This window comes from Podarcis bocagei (assembly GCF_964188305.1).
Source record: "Podarcis bocagei genome assembly, chromosome: 8".
NCBI lineage: Eukaryota > Metazoa > Chordata > Lepidosauria > Squamata > Lacertidae > Podarcis > Podarcis bocagei.
The window spans coordinates 7,771,150-7,791,405 of record NC_138133.1 but is presented as its reverse complement, the minus strand read 5'-3'; the positions used below and the strand labels follow the sequence as shown (position 1 = coordinate 7,791,405).

The 20,256-nt window shown below is 43.6% G+C and overlaps 1 protein-coding gene and 1 long non-coding RNA gene across 3 annotated transcripts in view; one reads left to right on the top strand and one right to left on the bottom strand.

Annotated features, from left to right (window-relative positions):
* Positions 1–20,256, bottom strand: part of LOC308594052 — a 294,546-nt gene that overhangs the window by 270,396 nt on the left and 3,894 nt on the right. The window lies entirely within an intron of this gene.
* DNAJC15 (DnaJ heat shock protein family (Hsp40) member C15) lies at positions 275–19,847 on the top strand. Of its 2 annotated transcripts, none has more exons than XM_081206682.1 (6): positions 275–445; positions 8,926–8,977; positions 9,572–9,645; positions 11,867–11,943; positions 15,522–15,592; positions 19,597–19,847. In XM_081206682.1, the coding sequence occupies exons 1-6, from the start codon at positions 353–355 to the stop codon at positions 19,665–19,667; spliced, it is 438 nt and encodes a 145-aa protein (XP_081062808.1). In that variant the 5' UTR covers positions 275–352; the 3' UTR covers positions 19,668–19,847. The 2 variants fall into 2 exon arrangements, with proteins under 2 accessions (XP_081062808.1, XP_081062809.1); XM_081206683.1 differs by lacking the exon at positions 275–445 and adding an exon at positions 830–854.

Here is a 20,256-nt window from a genome sequence, read left to right as displayed (position 1 = left end):
ACAAAATTAAAAAAAATCCTTCCAGTAGCACCTTATTGGTATGAGCTTTCGTGTGCATGCACATGAAATGTGTATCTGAAGAAGTGTGCATGCACACGGAAGCTCATACCAATAACAAACATAGTTGGTTTCTAAGGTGCTACGGGATTTTTAAAATTTTGTTTCGACTACGTATTTCGTTTACACGCCGCCTTTTTCCCAGCAGGGGCTCGAGGCGGCTGACTGATGTCGCGCATGCCCAGTGCAGCTTCCCCTGTCCATGGGAGGGCAAAAGCGAAGAGAGGCGTGCCGAGTTTGTCCCTCGCGGCGCCCCGTAGCCGCCGCTTTCTCCATTTCGCTTTGCCTGGCCGCGATGGGGAGCGCGAAGGGCGCCTCGGAGGGAGAGCGCCTTCGCTACGCCGAGTACAAGGGCGGCGGCGGCGGGCCCGGCATGAACGAGGGGCTGGTGAGTGGACGGGGTCGGATGGGGGGGGGGGTTGCCTCAGCGGCGTGCCTAGTGCCTCTGCGGCCTAGCGGGAGTTGGGCGCCTACTCGAGCGCCCGGCTGTCGCCATGGCGACGTCCCTCGGCCGCGCCTGCGCAGTAGGGAGGCCTCGTCCTGGCCTTCCTTTCTCTGTCGCCCCTCGTCATTCTTGGGCGGCGCAGGACCCGCCGTCGCCCTTGCAGACCTCGAGGGGCGAGAAGCGGCGGCCTCCAGCTCCTCCTCCAACGTCGTTGACTCAGGCGGCCGGTCGGCCGTTAAACTGAAGCCCTTTCGAAAAGGGAACCCCCCCCCAGCTCCCCCCAGTCTCATGAGAGGAAGCCCGAGAGAGGAGGGCAGGGCCTGTGCGGAGACCCCCCTGCCCTATGCCAGGGGTCAGCAACCTTTTTCAGCCGTGGGCCGGTCCACCGTCCCTCAGAACATGTGGGGGGCCAGACTGTATTTTGGGGAAAAAATGAAGGAATTCCTGTGCCCCACAAATAACGTGGGGAGCCCTCCTTGGCCCCTGAATAAAAGTGCAGTGGTACCTCAGGTTAAGTACTTAATTCGTCCCAGAGGGCTGTACTTAACCTGAAACTGTTCTTAACCTGAAGCACCACTTTAGCTAATGGGGCCTCCTGCTGCCGCCGCGCCGCCGGAGCACGATTTCTGTTCTCATCCTGAAGCAAAGTTTTTAACCTGAAGCACTATTTCTGGGTTAGCGGAGTCTGTAACCTGAAGCGTATGTAACCTGAGGTACCACTGTACACATTCTACTCCACTGTCCCCAATTCCAAGGGGAACGCAAACCCTGGGTATGTGCCTGGAACTCCTGGAATCTTGCCCTGCTTGGAGGTTGGGATGTTGTGTGTCCATTATGCCTGCAGTGTGAGGGAGGCTGGCATCTGCCCTTGCGGAAGCTCAGAGGGGCTGAGAGCAGACCCCGAGCCCTGCTGGGATGAGGTAGTGGACAAGTCATTCATGGAGAAGCCTACCTGGAAGATGGCTGAGATGAGCTACAAAGAGAGTGAATCGGAAAGCAAGCAAAATGTTAGTTGATTTGCACCCTGCAGCTTAAAAAAGGTACAGGAGCCCAGCAGAACAAGCGGCATGGCGCGGAGGACACAGTCATGGTGCTTTTGGTATTGCAGGAAGACAGTCTGAGCAGCACAAACCACCACTGCACAGGGAGTGCCATAGCAACTTCCCACACAGTTGTCTCCGTTGCTCTATGTTCTCCCCCAACAGGGGAAAGGAGTCTGAGGGGAGGAGACTAGGAAAGCCCTTCTCTCACATGCGCTCTCATAGTCACTTGTGCTCACATACATATCAAGCACCAACATTCGGGGCTCGTCTCTTGCAGCTGCTGACCATTGCTTATTCCAGGGGTCAGCAACCTTTTTAAGCCGTGGGCCAGTCCACCGTCCCTCAGACCATGTGGTGGGCCGGACTGTATTTTTTTTTGGGGGGGGGGGATGAACGAATTCCTATGCCCCACAAATAACCCAGAGATGCATTTGAAATAAAAGCACATATTCTACTCATGTAAAAACACGCTGAGTCCCGGACCGTCAGCGGACCGGATTGAGAAGGCGATTGGGCCGCATCTGGCCCCTAGGCCTTAGGTTGCCTACCCCTGCCCTACACTCAAACTGGTGCTAGGGGGGAATTTTTTTTTGGGGGGGGGTGTTCTTCCCAACTTCACCACCCGATTTTGCCCAATGAGCGTTGCGAGATTCTGGGCACTTTCTCCATTTGGGGTTTCTGGTGTTGGCAGTTCCTTATGTGAATTTCCACGACTTCATGGAAACATAAAAGAGTATTTCTATAGGGTGCTTACGCCTGTCAACCCATCGTGCCACAGGGCACACTGATTTGTGCAGATAGGCAAGAAGAAAAGTGGAAATGTTCTTTCGCTTTGTTAACTAGAGATATATAGCACTAGTTCTTAACAGGATTGGCTTGTGAGGCTTCGGTGTTTGCTCCAGTGGCCAGATAGATGTAAGTTTTGTTATATGTTTATATCCTGCTTCCCCCCCCCCCCCGATAGGAACTCGGAGTGACTTACAGATAAAATAGAAACAGCTAAAAACGGGGGGGGGGCAATCATTAGAAATCAATTAAACAAAAATAGAACAACATATCTATATGATCTATTAAAACATAGTTAATTACAATAAGTACACCACAGCACCAACCCTCTGGTTTCTCATACAAATATTTTGCCTTTTACACCATTCAGTTACTAAGCTTGCTTTCACCTGCCCAACCCATTTCTGAAGCCAATTCTTCTATTCTGCAGTCCAGTTTTTCACTTCTGTTTTCTTCCTCCTACACATTTAACATAGCTAAATATATTAAAGCAACTGGTTTTGTTCTTATTTGAGAAACAAGCTTCTACCCACAGTTACAACTTTTTAATGACAGGATTTCTGTACCTGTGACAGCTTGATGACCAGCAGAGGTCAGATTGCTGGAACCTCCCCATTTCAGACATATGGTGATAAAATAAGCATCACCAGTTGAATTTCTACCTGATCTACATATGCTGCAGCCACAGGTGCTCGCCAGGAAAAAGATGGCATTCCTATACCCAGAAAGTTACCTAGAACATGTTACATACCTTTCTGTCACAGCTGATAAGCTGATGGAAAAGCGTAAATACAAAATGGGCATTTTGAGGGATAGTCAAGTTATATTACATTATATAAATTTATATTAAGTTTGTATACCACCCTTTCTTGCAAATTAATACTATGACATTTTAAAGACTTAAGCAGCCCACTTTGTCAGACTGCTGTATGCATCTGATGAAGGCAACTGTAACCTACAAATGTTTGTTTCGCTTAGGCTACAGTGTTGTAGGTCTGACATCTCCTTGTTGTTTTATTGTGATGAATCCCTAATACTGGAGCCCCATTCGTTGTATTTACACAAGAAAACATTACTTAGTGGACATGGCAGCCATCAAGGGAGAGAGGGAGGGTAGTGCTTACATTAATCTTTTTATGTTTTAAGAGATTCTCAAATTCTGGATATTAAAAGGAAGGTCTGCAAAATGAATTAACATTTACATAGGTAGTTTTCCACTGCTATCTTGCAAATCATAAGCATGCTGCTGGAGAGACTGCTCAAAAATAATGAATCACAATCCCATTTGCCTGAGAGTAAGCCTTGTTGAATTCAGTAACATCTATTTCTATTTAGAAATGATTAGAATTGTGCTGTTAGGCCCGTTCTTCCAATAACTTTGATTAAAAGGCAAATTTAACTGTGACTGCAGTACTTGCTGAAGCTGCGACATATTGGGTTAAGAGTATATATAGATATACATACTGGTATTTATAAATATTGTTGGCCACTATTGCTGTGGCTGAGCCCATTTATTTATGTGGTATCCAGTTAACAATTGGTATTTAAAATGTGATATTAAAAATGTGTCACTGGTGTGAATTATGCATTAATTCACATTTCAAAAAAAAGATGACTGTAATTGGTAAAATGTGTGACTGAATTGTAAAATATATTAAAACGTTGACAATATACAAAATTCATTTTTTGCTTTGTAATTTTTTTGGGGAAATGGTGACTTGGCATTCCTTTGTTGCACCTGTAACCTAGCTTTAAGGGGTCATTTGGCAAATAGCTTACATATCTGAGTTTCTAACACTGCTCCAATGAGACTGCATGATTTATGTAGGAATATATCAAAATGAAATGTCATGGTAGGCTTGGGGATTGTAGGCAAATAAAAATGTGTATTATGTAAACATTTTAATTGCAGGGTTGGGATGCATATCATTCTTTCATTGCAGAGATCAATAGAGCAGGTCAGAAACCTAAATGACATTTACTTTAGTTGTTTGCTGCCATATTGAGCCACTCAACCACCAGTCCCTTCCTGATCAACTTCTGTTATCTGTTTTAGTTTTGTACTAATATACTATGAACCTCTTGATCACTTAACACAAAGTACCTGTTTTCTTCTGGCATAGATTGGAGGTCAGGGGCAGCAAACATAGCCTTTTCCCATTAGCAAAATGAACAATCTAATTACCTTGTGTCTCTTATTGTAAGAATTAATGTTTGTAAACTGCTTCAAGAGGTTTAGATTAAAGATGCCATACAAGTGGAAAGAATTAGTCTTGAAAATGATGAGTTAGGTTTTTGTAACCAGGCAAAACATGACAAGAATTCCAACAGCGAACTGTAATCACTTGAAGTGGTGCATCTGCTGGGGTGTTAAAGAATATTAATGTGATTTCTTAGGGAATGAAAGCAAGCGCTGAATCAGTACAGCATATTCACTCTATGCAGGGCCATAAAGTGTAGCCACGTTAACAGGTGAGATGAAGTTCGTTAGAATTTCTAAGTTCATCCTGTTTAAAGATCTGTATGCTAGAAAGTGTTACTATCATTTCACAATGAGTTTATAGAGAAAAGTTACAATTTACTTCAATTAAATTAAGTGCAGCACCTTTAAAGCTCTTTTGCATTTTAGCTTAGAACAGTACTGAGTCCCTTTATTGATAGTTCCACATGTTATTTATTTACATGTGACTAGGAAAAGAAAGTCTTAACAATTTTATTTTCCGTGAAATCAATATTATTAGTGCACCAGAGAGAGAATTGTAGAGTTGGAAGGGACCCTGAGGATCATCTAGGATCATCTAGTCCAATCTCCTGCCATGCAAGAATATGCAGCTGTAAATGTTCAGCAACTGTATGTGTGGATGATACAAAAACCTTAAATCTCTTTATGCAGAAGCAAGCGATGTGGAAATTAGACATATGGCAAGAAAATAATTGAATAGTGCTATAGGATTTGGGCTGGGTCTTGCTGTCATTGAACACTTTAAAAATTGTTTTAAATGTGACCTTGCATTTCTCATTGAATCCATGTTTATAGCAAGATTTCTCATACTGCAGTTTGTGGAAACACCACTGGGGATACATAAATGGTTTTATAGTTCTTACTGGCAGTAGATCTTTAAGTTCTGAGGATTCCTGACTTTGCAAGATTTTGCCTTTGATGGTGGGTCAACTGCATATAAGAGCAATTTTAAAAAACAATTGATACAGTTTAAAATAACAGCACATATGTAAAATCACTTCAAATCCAGTGCAGACAGGAACTAGGGAAAAGATCTTCATTTAGAAGGCTGGTTGAAAGAGGAATGTCTTTAGCAGTGCCAAAAGGTGGTTGCGGCTGCACTGAAAGTCCCGTTCCAACATTGGGTGCAATTGTGTGCAATGACACTCCTAATGGGTTGGAACTACAGGGTACCCTCTCCTGTGGAATGTGGTGATGGTCTTACCCCCTACATAGTCAACCCATCTTATAGATATTAGCATGGTCATGGGCCATGTAGGGCTTTGTACACCAATAACAGCACCTTGAAACTAGTCTGGTAGAGAATGGACAGCCAAAGCAATTATGTCAGTAGCACCATAATACGATGGTACCTTGGGTTACATACGCTTCAGGTTACGGACTCCGCTAACCCGGAAATATTACCTCGGGTTAAGAACTTTGTTTCAGGATGAAAACAGAAATCGTGTGGCGGCAGCGCAGCGGCAGCAGGCGCCCCATTAGCTAAAGTGGTGCTTCAGGTTAAGAACAATTTCAGGTTAAGAACAGACCTCCAGAATGAATTCAGTTCTTAACCCAAGGTACCACTGTATACTGCCCCAGTGAGCAGTCAAGCTGTTGAATTTTGCAGTAGCCTCAAGGACAGCCCTATATAGAGCACACTGCATTGTGGTAATACAGTGTTCTTGATAGAGTTGTGCTCCTGTTGAAATAACAGGACTGAACTTGAAAATGGGAGGCTTTGTTATTTGAGGCCCAGATGGATTTGGTGCTGAAGGGCCTATTTCTTGCTGCATCAGGCTTGCCAGCTATAGCCCTTCCTGGACTAGAGTAACGTGGCTGCAGTTATTCATGGTTTAATAACCTCCCAGCTAGATGACACTTAACACAGTCTTATGTGGACCTATCCTGGAATAGGGTCTGGAAGCTGCAGCTGGTGCAGATTGCAGCCACAAGTGGTTTGAGCAGTGCAACAAACGGGACTCTTCAGGAACTGCACTGGCCAGTTCAGGGTGTTGATCTTAATGTATAAAGCCCTGAATGACTTCATCACCACTGGTGTTGGTGTTGCAACTATTACATTTGCTAGTTTGTTGAGAAACAAAGTACAGTCATACCTTGCTTGATGAACGGCTTAGTTGCCAAACGTTTTAGCTTTCAAATGATCAAAAACCGGAAGTGTGTCTTCTGGTTTTTGAAAAATTTTCGGAAGCTGAACGTCCGATGCAGCTTCCGTGGCTTCCAATTGGCTGCAGGAATTTCCTGCAGCCAATCGGAAACTGCACCTTGATTTTTGAATGGTTCCAGGAGTTGAATGGACTCCCGGAATGCATTCTGTTTGTCAACCAAGGTACGACTGTACAGGAATGCCTCTCCCCGTATCTGCCAATCCAAGCCTTTTTATATTCAGGGGAAGCCATATCCTACCAATGGGTATAGCTGATATTATGGTGATTCAGGATACAGTCTTCTTTATGGTAGCACCTCATATGTAGATGTTCCACCATTTTGGAGGTACAATTTTATCCCTCATCAATGATTTCTCAGTGGCAGCTTAAAACACATATTATCAACCCAGGCACTGGGTATGTGTGCAACCCTAAGCCTGCTTATTTTTTAATGGTTGGATGCAGTGTTTTTAATCCTGTTAAATCTAATGTTTATATTTTGTGATATGCAGGTTGAAGAGTGGTCTGAAAGTAAAATAAAATGTGTAGAATCTTGGTAATAAACCGTCATGGTTCCATGTTTCCCAAAGTATGGAAATTGCTGGAAGCAGAAACTCAGGTGTATAAGCTAATTGCCAAATGGTGCCTTAAACATAGGTTGCAGTTGCCACAGTGTAATGTCCAAGCGCTTTTTTTAAACTGTGAAATTGATCATTCGTTTCTAGGTTTCTATACTGCTTTATATTTTACAGAAAAAATATCACAGCGGTTTACAACACATTAAAACATCAAATAGAGCAATCTGGAATAAAACAAATTCAAGCTTCAAGGGAAATATTTCGGATCTTTCACAAAGTGACAGTTTGCTTTCCCCATATTTATTTACCTGCTCAGTTTATATAGCTGCTCCATAGCAGAAGGATTATAGAGAGCCAGTGGGGTGTAGCAGTGAGAGTGTCGGACGAGGAGTTCAGGGTTCAAACCCCCATTCTGTCATGAAGCTCACTGGGTGACCTTAGAGCATAGCTGTCAACTTTTCCCTTCTCTTGCGAGGAATCCTATTCGGAATATGGGGATTTCCCTTTAAAAAAGGGAAAAGTTGACAGCTATGCCTTAAGAGTCAGTAGCAACCTCTTAGCCTACCTTTCAGGGTCGTTGTAAGGATTAAGTGGGGCGGGGGGCGACCATGTACAGTGGTACCTCGGGTTAAGTACTTAATTCGTTCCAGAGGTCGGATTAACCTGAATTATAAGTATAGTAATTATATTATTATTATTATTATTATTATTATTATTATTATTATTATTATTATATTTAATAATTTAATTTAATTTAAAATTTAATTTAAAATAAATTAATTTAATAATATTAAATATAATATTATTAAATATAATAATTATTAAATATAATAATTATATATTATTAAATATAATAATTATATATTATTAAATATAATAATTATATATTATTAAATATAATAATTATATATTATTATATAAAAATATAATTATAATAATGAATTAACCTGAAACTGTTCTTAACCTGAAGCAGCACTTTAGCTAATGGGGCCTCCTGCTGCTGCCGGAGCCCGATTTCTGTTCTTATCCTGAAGCAAAGTTCTTAACCTGAAGCACTATTTCTGGGTTAGCGGAGTCTGCAACCTGAAGCATATGTAACCCGAGGTACCACTGTATTCCTTGGAGAAAAAGGTGAGGTATAAATGCTATAATTAAGCTCTGCTGCTGACCTACTTAAGAAAGCTGGAGAGGCCAGCCAGAGGGAGATGTCTGTCGCCAACCTGGCAGCCAGAGATCTCCACGTAGTCCCAGTTGGACCCTTGTCAGTCGCAAAAAGCGTCTGGCGCCTGGGAAATTTCTAACAGTGGCTGGAAGTGAGAGGTGTGGTTCAGTCTGCTGAAAATCCAGTTACATCAGGCGTGAGATAGTGCTGCAGGGAAGATTTTGTGAGGAAAGGAAAGGAAGTTGCCTATTGAGCTATGGGCAGGGCTGTATGTACTGTGCCTTAGAAAACATATTAACATATTAAAATACTAAATATTGACACCTATAAATCTGGTGTCAATATTTAAAATTACTTTGACTCCTTTTGTATTTTCCTCCACTGTTTGTTATATGTATTGCCAGCTTGACTAGTTGCAACTTAATGCATTCCTATATAATTGTATTATGTTATTATTTTAAACAGGCTCGATCTATGATAAGTTTTGGCCTTGGTGTTGCAGCCATTGCTTTTGCTGGTAAGTGTGTGTGTGTGTGTGTGTGTTTAGAAACAAATGTGTCACCCATTACTGCATTTCTTAAGACAAACTGAATAGTAATGGAATGTGTTTTAATGAGAAAAGGACTTGAACTTCTTTTTATATTGTAATATTGTATACTTTCTATATTTATAATGGACCCGCTGGGCCCTGGATTGCTTACTCTGCTTACCAGTGACTCTCCAGTATCCTAAGCAGGAGGCTTCCCAACCAAGGAAATAAATTTGAGTAGAAAGATTTCCCCTGAAATTCACAGGGCAGGTTCATAAAAGACTTGCTTATTAACCTAAGAATTTTGCTATTCCTAATGATTCTCTTAAAAGACAGCTTTCCTGGTGATGCTATAAATGGGAGATATGCCTGCCAGCTCATCGTGGTGCATTGCTGGGCTTGCCTCCAAAAGCAGCCACTCAGGGAACGTTTTGAATCAGGAAAGGGCAACAATTTGGACCTTCAGACAAATGAGATGAAAAATTGGGTTCTTCTCTGTTTTCTTGCAGAAATTACTGTTGCTGCATGCTTGCTTAGCAGATGAACAGATGTTAAATTGCCTTTTGTTTCAATATTTTATAGGTCGTTATGCATTCCAGCTCTGGAAACCACTAGAACAAGTAATCACGGAAACAGCAAGGAAAATTTCAGCCGCTGTAAGTTTAGAGCTCAGGTCTCTCTGGTGAGATTAGAAGCTTGAGAGAGACAGAGATAACGTTGCAGGATAAACTGCACCCAACTAGGTGATGACTACAATAACAGAACAGGGACTCATTCACTTCCTGTCCCACCATGGCTGTAAGTCTGGGTTGGCCAGGCAGTCAAGGGACTCTCAGGTATATGGTTACCACATTTCCTTTACATTTATTCCAGTCCTGGGTGGAAGTGAAACCTGGGGGTGCAAGGCAAGCAGCCAGCCTATTTGTCCTTCACTAGAATCCAAAGTAGTTAGCTTTCTTCTGTCAAATCCCACTTACACCTCATGTAGCATTGAGCCAAAGGGTCTAGGGCAGATGAGCATGACAGTATCTCCTTGAGTCTTGCAGGCAATAGCCAATTTTAAGAAGCTTGTTTAGAAAAGGCAAGAGGACAGGCGTAAAAAGCAGAATTAAGTTTTAAGAAAAATGAACATTTTTAGTTCAACTATCCCTTTCATGTCTTCCATATAAACTTTCCCCCCTTCTTTTGGTTCTGTGCACACATGTTTTCCCTAGGTCTTGCCAATCATATCTTTTTAAAAATCGTGCATTCAAATAATGGATTGAGATTGTAAACCATTACTATGCGTAATTCCCATGCATTTCTACAGAGCGAATAAGTGCATCCTTCCAGTTTTAGTCAGTATAGTTGTATAAATCAGGTTCCAGATCAACTAGTTCGCTTGGAGGAAATCTTTTGATCCCTCAATGCAAATGAAATTAGATTCAAAGGGACTTTGATCAATATTAAAGCTACAGCTTTAAATAGAAGTTCAGTATATTCAGAATCACACAAATGTAGGAAAGAGCACCCTACTAATACTTTAGGACTTAGGAGTTAAGAATCATTTTTGAAAACTACAAAGAGACCTTATGACTTACTTTTTTCTCTCAGCTATTGTGTCAAATACGACTACTTTACAGTAGATACAATATGATTTTATCTCCTCTAGCAATGATAACTCTTCAACAACAGCAAAAATCTTGTTCCGTTGATCATATTTCAAAACCAAATCTGATCTTTTTAAAGCAGAGGTTGGATGGCCATCTGTCAGAGATGCTTTAGTTGAGATTCCTACATTGCAGAGGGTTGGACTAGATGACTCTTGGGTTCCCTTCTAACTATGATTCCATACCACTTGCCACATCAGTCTGGAGGCAGAGGCCTCCATGTATAAAATATACCATTCACATTAAAATCAATATACACAGGGCAGAGCTGAAACATAAACAGTCTGTTGGAACTAAACACTAAGTCCTGGGAACACAGATATATTCTTAAAAGGTAAAGGTAAAGGTACCCCTGCCCGTACGGGCCAGTCTTGACAGACTCTAGGGTTGTGCGCCCATCTCACTTAAGAGGCCGGGGGCCAGCGCTGTCCGGAGACACTTCCGGGTCACGTGGCCAGCGTGACTAAGCGGCATCTGGCGAGCCAACACCAGCGCCGCACACGGAAACGCCGTTTACCTTCCCGCTATAAAGCGGTACCTATTTATCTACTTGCACTTAAGGGTGCTTTCGAACTGCTAGGTGGGACCGAACGACGGGAGCTCACCCCGCCGTGGGGATTCGAACCACTGACCTTTCGATCGGCAAGCCCTAGGCGCTGAGGCTTTTACCCACAGCGCCACCTGCGTCCCCCTAAGATATATTCTTAGTAGGCATCAAAACTTCATCAGTGTTGGCACCTGCCTGAGCTCAGAGGGGAGGTGATTTATTAAGAAGGGTGCCATCACCGAAAAGCCTCTTCCTCTGACTGTAACACTTGAATAGTACAAGAGAGGTGAAGATGCTCCCTTACATCACCTGCTCCCAAACTGTTAGGGCAGGCATAGGCAACCTCGGCCCTCCAGAAGTTTTGGGTCTACAATTCCCATGATCCCTGACCACTGGTCCTGTTAGCTAGGGATCATGGGAGTTGTAGTCCCAATACATCTGAAGGGCCGAGGTTGCCTATGCCTGTGTTAGGGCTTTACAGGTGAGGACCAAAACCTTAAACTTGGCCCAATCGGTTATTGGTAGGCAGCGCAGCTCGTTTGAAAGCAATCCCGTGCGACTGCAGCATGACAAAACGTTGAGATGCCTAGCTGCCACTTTTTGCCCTAGCTACAAAATTGAATCAAGGTCATTATACCTCACACACAGATCAAATTACTTCATCTTGTCTCTCCCATACAGAATCTTTCTTCCTATTATAAAGGCGGATTCGAACAGAAAATGAATCATCGAGAAGCTAGTCTTATTTTAGGCACAAGGTAAGTGTTTTGCATTGAAACAGAATCTATTCAGTGCCAAAGCCTGAAAGAAAAGTGGTGTGAAATGTGGGGTAGGCCCATCTTATCCAGTAGTTTTATTAAAGATAAAAAACACTAAAAGAAGTGGCCTTCAAAAATTACCCAGTTTGCTGTGTTGAAAGAACTCTTGGTATTTATTTACCTTTATATACTTGTATACCTCTGCCAATAAATTCAAAATAGCTTACAAAATAAAAAAGTGGCTTATACCAAATTGGACAGTACAAAAAGGATGAAGATGGAAGGGGGGAAATTAGCAAATTTGGGTACTAATTCTCCCGTATTAAAAACAGTTTTAAGTGGCGCATTCAGTTATACTTCTGCAGTTTTGCACGTTTAATTTTACATGATTCAGAACTTGGATGGCTTAAAAATCTATGCTTTGTGCACATGAGCTAGTCAGAAGGAGTCATGTGTAGACTAAGAGTGTACCCTCTGTATGGTTCAACCAGTCATTTGGGGACATTTTCTCCTTCCAGCAGCGCATGTGACCCATTCCCTCCCCCTCCCACCCCTCAATATTTTACCTGATAGACCAGCCCTGCCAAGCAGCCTCCCAACTTCCTCCCCCAAGCCCATGATCATTCACTCTGCTCAGTTCATTAAACTACATGGCCCAATGCCTACAAGCGGAACTACATTATAACAAGCACTCAGTCTCCCACACACCAGGCATGTAGACCTGGATTTGTGGGCATCAGCCCTACTCCCAGCCAGGCTAAAGGTAAACTATTTTCCCTGAAATTCACAAGGCAGGTTGTGACCGATTCTGGGGTTGCGGCGCTCATCTTGCTTTATTGGCCGAGGGAGCCAGCATACAGCTTCCGGGTCATGTGGCCAGCATGACCAAGCCACTTCTGGCAAACCAGAGCAGCGCACGGAAACGCCGTTTACCTTCCCGCCAGAGCGGTACCTATTTATCTACTTGCACTTTGATGTGCTATCGAACTGCTAGGTTGGCAGGAGCAGGGGGGAGCTCACTCCGTCGCGGGGATTCGAACCACCAACCTTCTGATCGGCAAGTCCTAGGCTCTGTGGTTTAACCCACAGCGCCACCTGCGTCCCCAGCCAGGCTACTCTTCCACAAACATGAGCTCTGACAAACAGATTGGAGTAAACTTTGTGATGGCCTCACAAAGAGGATACACCAGTTGCCCCCCACAAACAGCAGCTATCCAAACGACAGACAAAGGGGATGAGGCCCTTCCATAGATCTCTGGGCTGGATATTCCCAACAGGGCTGCTGCAACACAGCAGTGCCCAGGCTGGTGGACCTGTTGGGAAGAAGATGTACTCTTACAGCCTGATTTGATAGTCCACTCTCTCCACTCAATGGTAAGAGTTGGAAGGCATCCCAAAGGTCGTCTGGTCCAAACCTCTGCAATGCAGGAATCTCAACACGCGGTCCCCCATCCAATTTGAAACCCTGCTTAATAATAATAAATAATAATAAATTTTATTTATATCCCGCCCTCCCCAGCCGAAGCCGGGCTCAGTGCGGCTAACAACAATCAAATAATCAGTCAAATAATCACACAATCTAAAAATATTTCATTATAAAAATTAATTAAATCAAATTGATGGCAACCAATTAAGCAAAATTCTGTGCAGGTTGCCAGAGGAGGGAGTCAGGCTGCGCCCTGACCAAAAGCCTGGCGGAACAACTCTGTCTTGCAGGCCCTGCGGAAAGATGTCAGGTCCCGCAGGGCCCTAGTCTCTTGTGACAGAGCATTCCACCAGTTTGGAGCCGCAGCCGAGAAGGCCCTGGCTCTAGTTGAGGCCAGCCTAACTTCTCTGAGGCCTGGGACCTTGAGGATGTTATTATTTGCAGACCGTAGGTTTCTCTGTGGGGCATACCAGGAGAGGCGGTCCCGTAGGTACGAGGGTCCTAGGCCGTATAGGGCTTTAAAGGTTAAAACCAGCACCTTAAACCTGATCCTGTACTCCACCGGGAGCCAGTGCAGCTGGTATAATACCGGATGAATGTGCTCTCGCAGCGAAGACCCCATAAGGAGTCTCGCCGCGGCATTCTGCACCCGCTGGAGTTTCTGGGTCAGTCTCAAGGGCAGCCCCACGTAGAGTGAGTTACAATAATCCAGTCTGGAGGTGACCGTCGCATGGATCACAGTGGCTAGGTCAGGACGAGAGAGATAAGGGGCCAACTGCTTAGCTTGGCGGAGATGAAAAAATGCCGCCTTTGTTATAGCTGTAATCTGCGCCTCCATAGAGAGGGAGGTATCGAAGATTACACCCAAACTCTTAACGGCCGGTGCTGGCACTAATTGCACCCCCGCAAGAGATGGGAGTTGCCCCCTCGATCCCATATCGTCCCGCCCCAGCCAGAGGACCTCTGTCTTTGAAGGATTTAACTTCAACCGGCTCCCACGTAACCATCCAGCCACAGCTTCCAGACATCTGGTCAGTGTGTCTGGGGCCGAGTCAGGATGGCCATCCATCAACAGATAGAGTTGGGTGTCATCAGCATACTGATGGCAACCCAGCCCAAAACTCCGGACAAGCTGGGCGAGGGGGCGCATAAAGATGTTAAAAAGCATCGGGGAGAGAATTGCACCCTGAGGCACTCCACACACCAAGGAGTGGCGTGATGACAATTCCCCCCCAAGCGCCACCCTCTGTCCCCGACCAGAGAGAAACGAGCGCAGCCATTGAAGGACTGCGCCCTGGATCCCCACGTCGGCAAGGCGGTGGTCCAGGAGTTCGTGATCGACCATGTCAAAGGCTGCTGACAGATCTAGAAGAATCAGCAGCCCCGACCCGCCTCGATCCAGCTGCCTGCGGAGATCATCTGTTAGGGCAACCAGAGCCGTCTCGGTCCCATGACCAGCGCGGAAGCCGGACTGGAATGGATCCAGAGCAGATGTTTCATCCAGAAACCTACCAAGCTGTTCAGCAACCGCTTAGCTTTGCAAATGTGCTAGCAGTTTCATTGCTGCACCACTAGGAGGGGATTTCTCCATCTCATGCTCCAGCAAGACACTTTCTGTCAGTGCCGTGTGTTTTGACTGTTGGCACTGCTTGCATGTGTCTCGTACCACTGATCAGCACAGGTGAATACTCATGTGTAAATGTGTGTAGACCACTCTCAAAAGATCCCCAAAACGCAAAGCTATGGATTACTTTGAAACTTCATTCTTCAAGGATGTAATACTGTCGCTTCTCCACCAGATGGCAAATACCTCTAGATGTTAAAACAAAATAATAAAAATTCCTTCCAGTAGCACCTTAGAGACCAACTAAGTTTGTTCTTGGTATGAGCTTTTGTGTGCATGCACACTTCTTCAGATACCTTGATATCTCAAGAAGTGTGCATGCACATGAAAGCTCATACCAAGAACAAACTTAGTTGGTCTCTAAGGTGCTACTGGAAGGATTTTTGTTTGTTTCGACTATAGCAGACCAACACGGCTACCTACCTGTAACTACCTCTAGATGTTGTTTATCAGAAGAAAACAATTTTGCTAATTTAGAGCCCGCAAGAATCTTTATTTATGATAAACACTCTAAATTGATCTTTACAGTCCATCCGCTGGGAAGGCCAAGATTAGAAATGCTCACAGACGAATCATGCTTTTGAATCACCCTGATAAAGGTAAGCTTTGCGTTTCATAAATATTAGTTGATAGGTAACGTGCTGCCAGACCTTCTCTCTTCACATGTGTATGAAGCAAAACGCTAATCACTAACTTCACAAATTCACTGCAGTGCATTTCCAGACATATCTTGGAAGTGTTGCCTGCAGTATGAGACAGATTTGCATCTGGTCTCTGTGATCCAAAGGAAGGAATGTATAGCTGCCTTTGTGGTCATTTACTTGATCACAAACTAAGTAGCTGTCAAACATAGCGTGAAGAACCACTGTGTGAAGTAGCTGGCTTTTGAAGAAGGGGAAACATTCACCATGAAGCTGCAAAAATCCATGTCTATATGAACAGAGTATGTGCAGCCATAAATAGACAAACACATTTTTGAGCAGAACGTCATACAAATGTATGTACTAGATTTTAGTGCTCTTAAAAACTATAAAACCAGGCACAGATGTTTTGACTAGCCAGGTTTTTAATGTATGTATCTCCCCAAAAAGCTCTTATTATAACTTTAACTACACTACAGCTGGTTGAGAAGGAAAGCCCATATGTTCGTTGCTGTTTGTACTTTGATACAACAGATGGTATAGAGTTGCACAGTATTTAAAAAGCCAGAAGGGGGGGAAGTGAAGACGTTTATATCTCGTTGACAGATTTATAGTTTATTCCTTCTCATTTCAGGAGTATAAAATTAATTCTGACCTCATTAAGGTGAAAGGTGTGGAGCACGCCATTTCTTATTTCTCCCTGCCCCTCTTTTTACTAGTAATTTATTCATTAAATAAATCAATAAAATTGGATTTACTCTGTAGATGCAGGAATGAGACAGTGATGGAAGAAAATGCTTTTGGAGGCAAACAAGTGTAATTCTGTGGTCAAAACACTGCTGCTTAAAACCTTGGAGAGTCACGGGCAAAGGGAAGAGGTTTGCAGTTCAGCTGCAGTGAAGGGGGAGTTGCTATAGCACAATACTCTAATGGTTCCCCAGCACCCACTTACACATGTGCAGAATGCTTTTGAGACAGCACCGGGCACAATCCTTCCTTCCGTTACATCCAGCCCACCCATCATTCCAAGACATAAAAGGGCTGGACATATATCAGATCTCTTGGCCCAGCTTGAAGTTTTAGTTGTCCAAGCGACCTTCATGGGATTTTCCCATTCCAGTTTCCCACAGGAGGTCAAGCTCATTCTGATCATTTTTAGGGGGTGGGCCTTGACTATGACACTTCTGCTGGCATCAGTCAACTTCCTAGACATCAGTCATTGTCAGCAGCAGAAGCTGTGGCAGCTCCAAGAGCAGCCGTGGGAATGCTGCAGGTACAGTGTCTTGCACAACACCAATTTCCTTAATGGAGGTTTGCTTTGAAAAATTGAAAAAGCAATTGCAACGGGTGAAATAACATTAGATGCAAATATTAGAAGAGTTGAAAATACACAGCTGACAAATGTAGATAATATCATGTTTTCATATTTGTGGCCTAGTTTGTATTTTTGCTCTGTCTCCATGCCTATTATCCTCTGACGGAGGCCGTATTATAGCCAGTTGTAATATGTGCCTGCATGGGACATTTTGAGAGGCTGTGGTAATAATCTCTATGCTGTGTAAGCTATATGCTGCTCTTTAGTGATTCCAAGGCTAACACAGATAAGGAACATCATCTGTTTGGGATTCTCCCAGTTACTGCACTTTCAGCAATGAGATTTGAGACCAGCCAATTTACAGCATTGCTCTGACAGAGTAATATTGTGTATTCAGGCATTATATACCTGAATAAACGTTGGGGCAAGTTTCTGGCGTACATATTTGCACGTTCCTAGACACAGATAAAAATATATTGATTAGTGACTACGGTAAAATCTCCTGATGGGAGATCATAATACAGTATCAAAGAATCACAAGTGTTGTTGCTGTTACATCCATATTCCACGATATGTTTGTTATCTACCAGGTATTTCTGTTCCTGTTTGTCGAGATCCTTATCAGGAGCATGTGCAATGCAACACTCCCTGCCCCTCTTCAGAGTTTGGGGCTTCAGGGTTCTCCTTTTACCCACAAGATACCCCACTTCCACCTCACCAGAGCATAGTTTCCTTCCTCATCTTTCACTTGTTTTTCTCTTCTTTCCCTTAGCCCACCTGTATAGCAACATCCGCCCAATTTTCTAGCCCCCTCTCCCTCCCCACATTAACCAAAGGTGATCTAGACACCTCACTTTGAGAAGCTGTATCCTGTCGACATGTACTAATTATTTGTGGGGGTTTTCTGTTCCTGTTAAATGGTGTAAAGGCACTATGGACTTCAGTATGCATGTTAGGATTTTGTTGTGTGCATGCTCAGATTCCTGCTGTGAAATTGCAGTAGAGTGTCTTGTATCTTTCCCACTTGTCTTCTTGCTTCTCTGATGCTAACATAATGTTATACAAGATGTGGGGTGTACAAAATGTCTTTGCCCATGCAAGGTTTCATGTATCCTGCGGCATCATGCTTCAGATGGTGTTTATTCTATGCAGGGGCCTATATGCATGTAGCTTTGCACAACTTTGCTCCTTCCTTCCCTCCAGACCCTAAATGCAGAGGGGTCGGCACGTGGATTAAAAACTATAAAAAGAAGGGAACCGAGTGCAGGGTTCTCATAGCATAGTAATCTGTAGATGGAATTTCTATTGTATGTGATTCCTCCGAGCAGATGCTTAGAAAAGGTTGTTTGTAATGTTCTGCAGTGGAAAGCACGTTGTCCCAGAAAAACATCTAGGTGTTTGTTGCTGCACGGTGAGCTCCTGACAACAGACCTTTGGTTGTTATTTTCAGTGGCAGGAGGCAGATGGTTGGCACTCGAGGAGAGTGGAAAAAACAAACATCGAGGCTGCTGAACTGTAATCAGATTGTTAGATGGACTGGAAAGCAGTGGCAGCAGTTGAGGACAGGGAAGAAGAAGGCAGTATTCTGTGCCTAACAGCATTAATGTGACGCATTTGGCTGGTATGCCTGTGCCTTAACTGAAAAATGGGGCATGTTTGCAGTGCACACCTAATGATTCTACGTTAAAGTATTCCTGCTGGAGTTTCCTTCAAAGCATGCTGTCAAAAATAAATTAAACATGGTGCGGTACCTTAATCTGCCTGTGGTCTGAGGATTTGACGCTGTTACTGCACAACAATATATCTGTCCTTGTGGAATTGATCTTGGGAAAGCAATCCTAACTTTCTTATGATGGAGAGCTGTGTTTCCTTGCCTCTAGGTCAGGAGTGGGGAACTTCAGGGCCTGGTGAAGAGCCTCATCCATGGCTCTGCCCACCACTGGCATGCGGCCCCTGAAAGGCTTCCCATGAGAGAATACGGCCCCCGGGTTCTAAATGTTCCTCAGCCCTGACATAGACTTCAAAGCCCAGCACTGGACTGGAATGACTTTGAAGAAATCAGTGCTTCACGTCATTCATTCATTCAAAAGATGTCTATATTGCTCTTCAGCAGAAGTTGCGGGTCGGCTAAGACAAAACACAAGCAGCTTATTAAGAAGCCTGGGAAAACACAACATCTTGTCTGGTGCTGAAAATGTGTTGGCACTAGGTAGGCTTCACTGGGAAGGGTTTCACAAATGATGTGCCACCACTGAGAAGGCTCTGAACTGCAACACTCCAAAATTTTGCTTGTGGATATTCCAGAGAACCCATTGCCTAACAAAACGAGACATTAGCCAGTCAATAGATTTAGGAAAGTCAGTTGTCTTGTGTCATATGCTATACTATACGTGGGAGTAAGTTGAACCCTAGTGGACTCTAATGGAATTTATTTCCAAGTAGACAGAGATAGAATTGCGCAGAAAAAGCAGTTTAATTGCCCTTAGGATTGTGGTTCATTGTGATACTTGTGTCAATTTCTTGTTAGAAAGTTAATGAAACTTGGTGAGATGACATGTGAAATTTACTTTCCATAACTGCGGAGTAGGCTTATTGTTAAATCCAGCATTATGTAGTCTTCACTTTATTCTCTCTTCTCTTTATTTAGGTGGCTCTCCTTACTTGGCAACGAAAATCAATGAAGCAAAAGATTTGTTGGAATCAAGCAGTAAACATTAGGGCTCCAGGATTCTGTTTCGTTAGGAAGCATCGTAGATCATTCAGCTTACTCCTGTAAAGCAGCTTTCTGTTTTGTGTTGGGTGCTAATGTTGGATCTGATCTTCAGCTACAGTGTATTCAGAAAGTTGAATTTGTAATTTCAAGCACTTAATAATAAAATTCACTTTCAGTATTAGAAACCTCACATGTGCCGTTCTTGTAGGAAGTATATTTGCATGGGTAATAAACTCTCCCCCCCCCCCCGGCCCTTGCATCTGCCTCTAGGAGCCAAAACAGTGAGAGACATCAGCAATGGCAGCCTGGGTGAGGAAGACCTCCCCAATGAGATAATGCAGTACAATACAGTGGTACTCAGGTTACAGACGCTTCAGGTTACAGACTCCGCTAACCCAGAAATAGTACCTCGGGTTAAGAACTTTGCTTCAGGATGAGAACAGAAATCGCACGGCGGCGCAGCAGCAGCAACGGAAGGCCCCATTAGCTAAAGTGGTACCTCAGGCTAAGAACAGATTCAGGTTAAGAACGGACCTCTGGAACAAATTAAGTTCTTAACCTGAGGTATAAGTTTATTATTCTAGCCAAAGTCCA

Bases quoted from the DNA above. Each gene is read 5' to 3' on its own strand.
- DNAJC15 (XM_081206682.1), top strand. From the start codon at position 353: ATGGGGAGCGCGAAGGGCGCCTCGGAGGGAGAGCGCCTTCGCTACGCC. The intron at 9,646-11,866 runs GTAAGTTTAGAG...TCTCCCATACAG, and splicing joins CAAGGAAAATTTCAGCCGCT to AATCTTTCTTCCTATTATAA. The intron at 11,944-15,521 runs GTAAGTGTTTTG...TGATCTTTACAG, and splicing joins AGTCTTATTTTAGGCACAAG to TCCATCCGCTGGGAAGGCCA.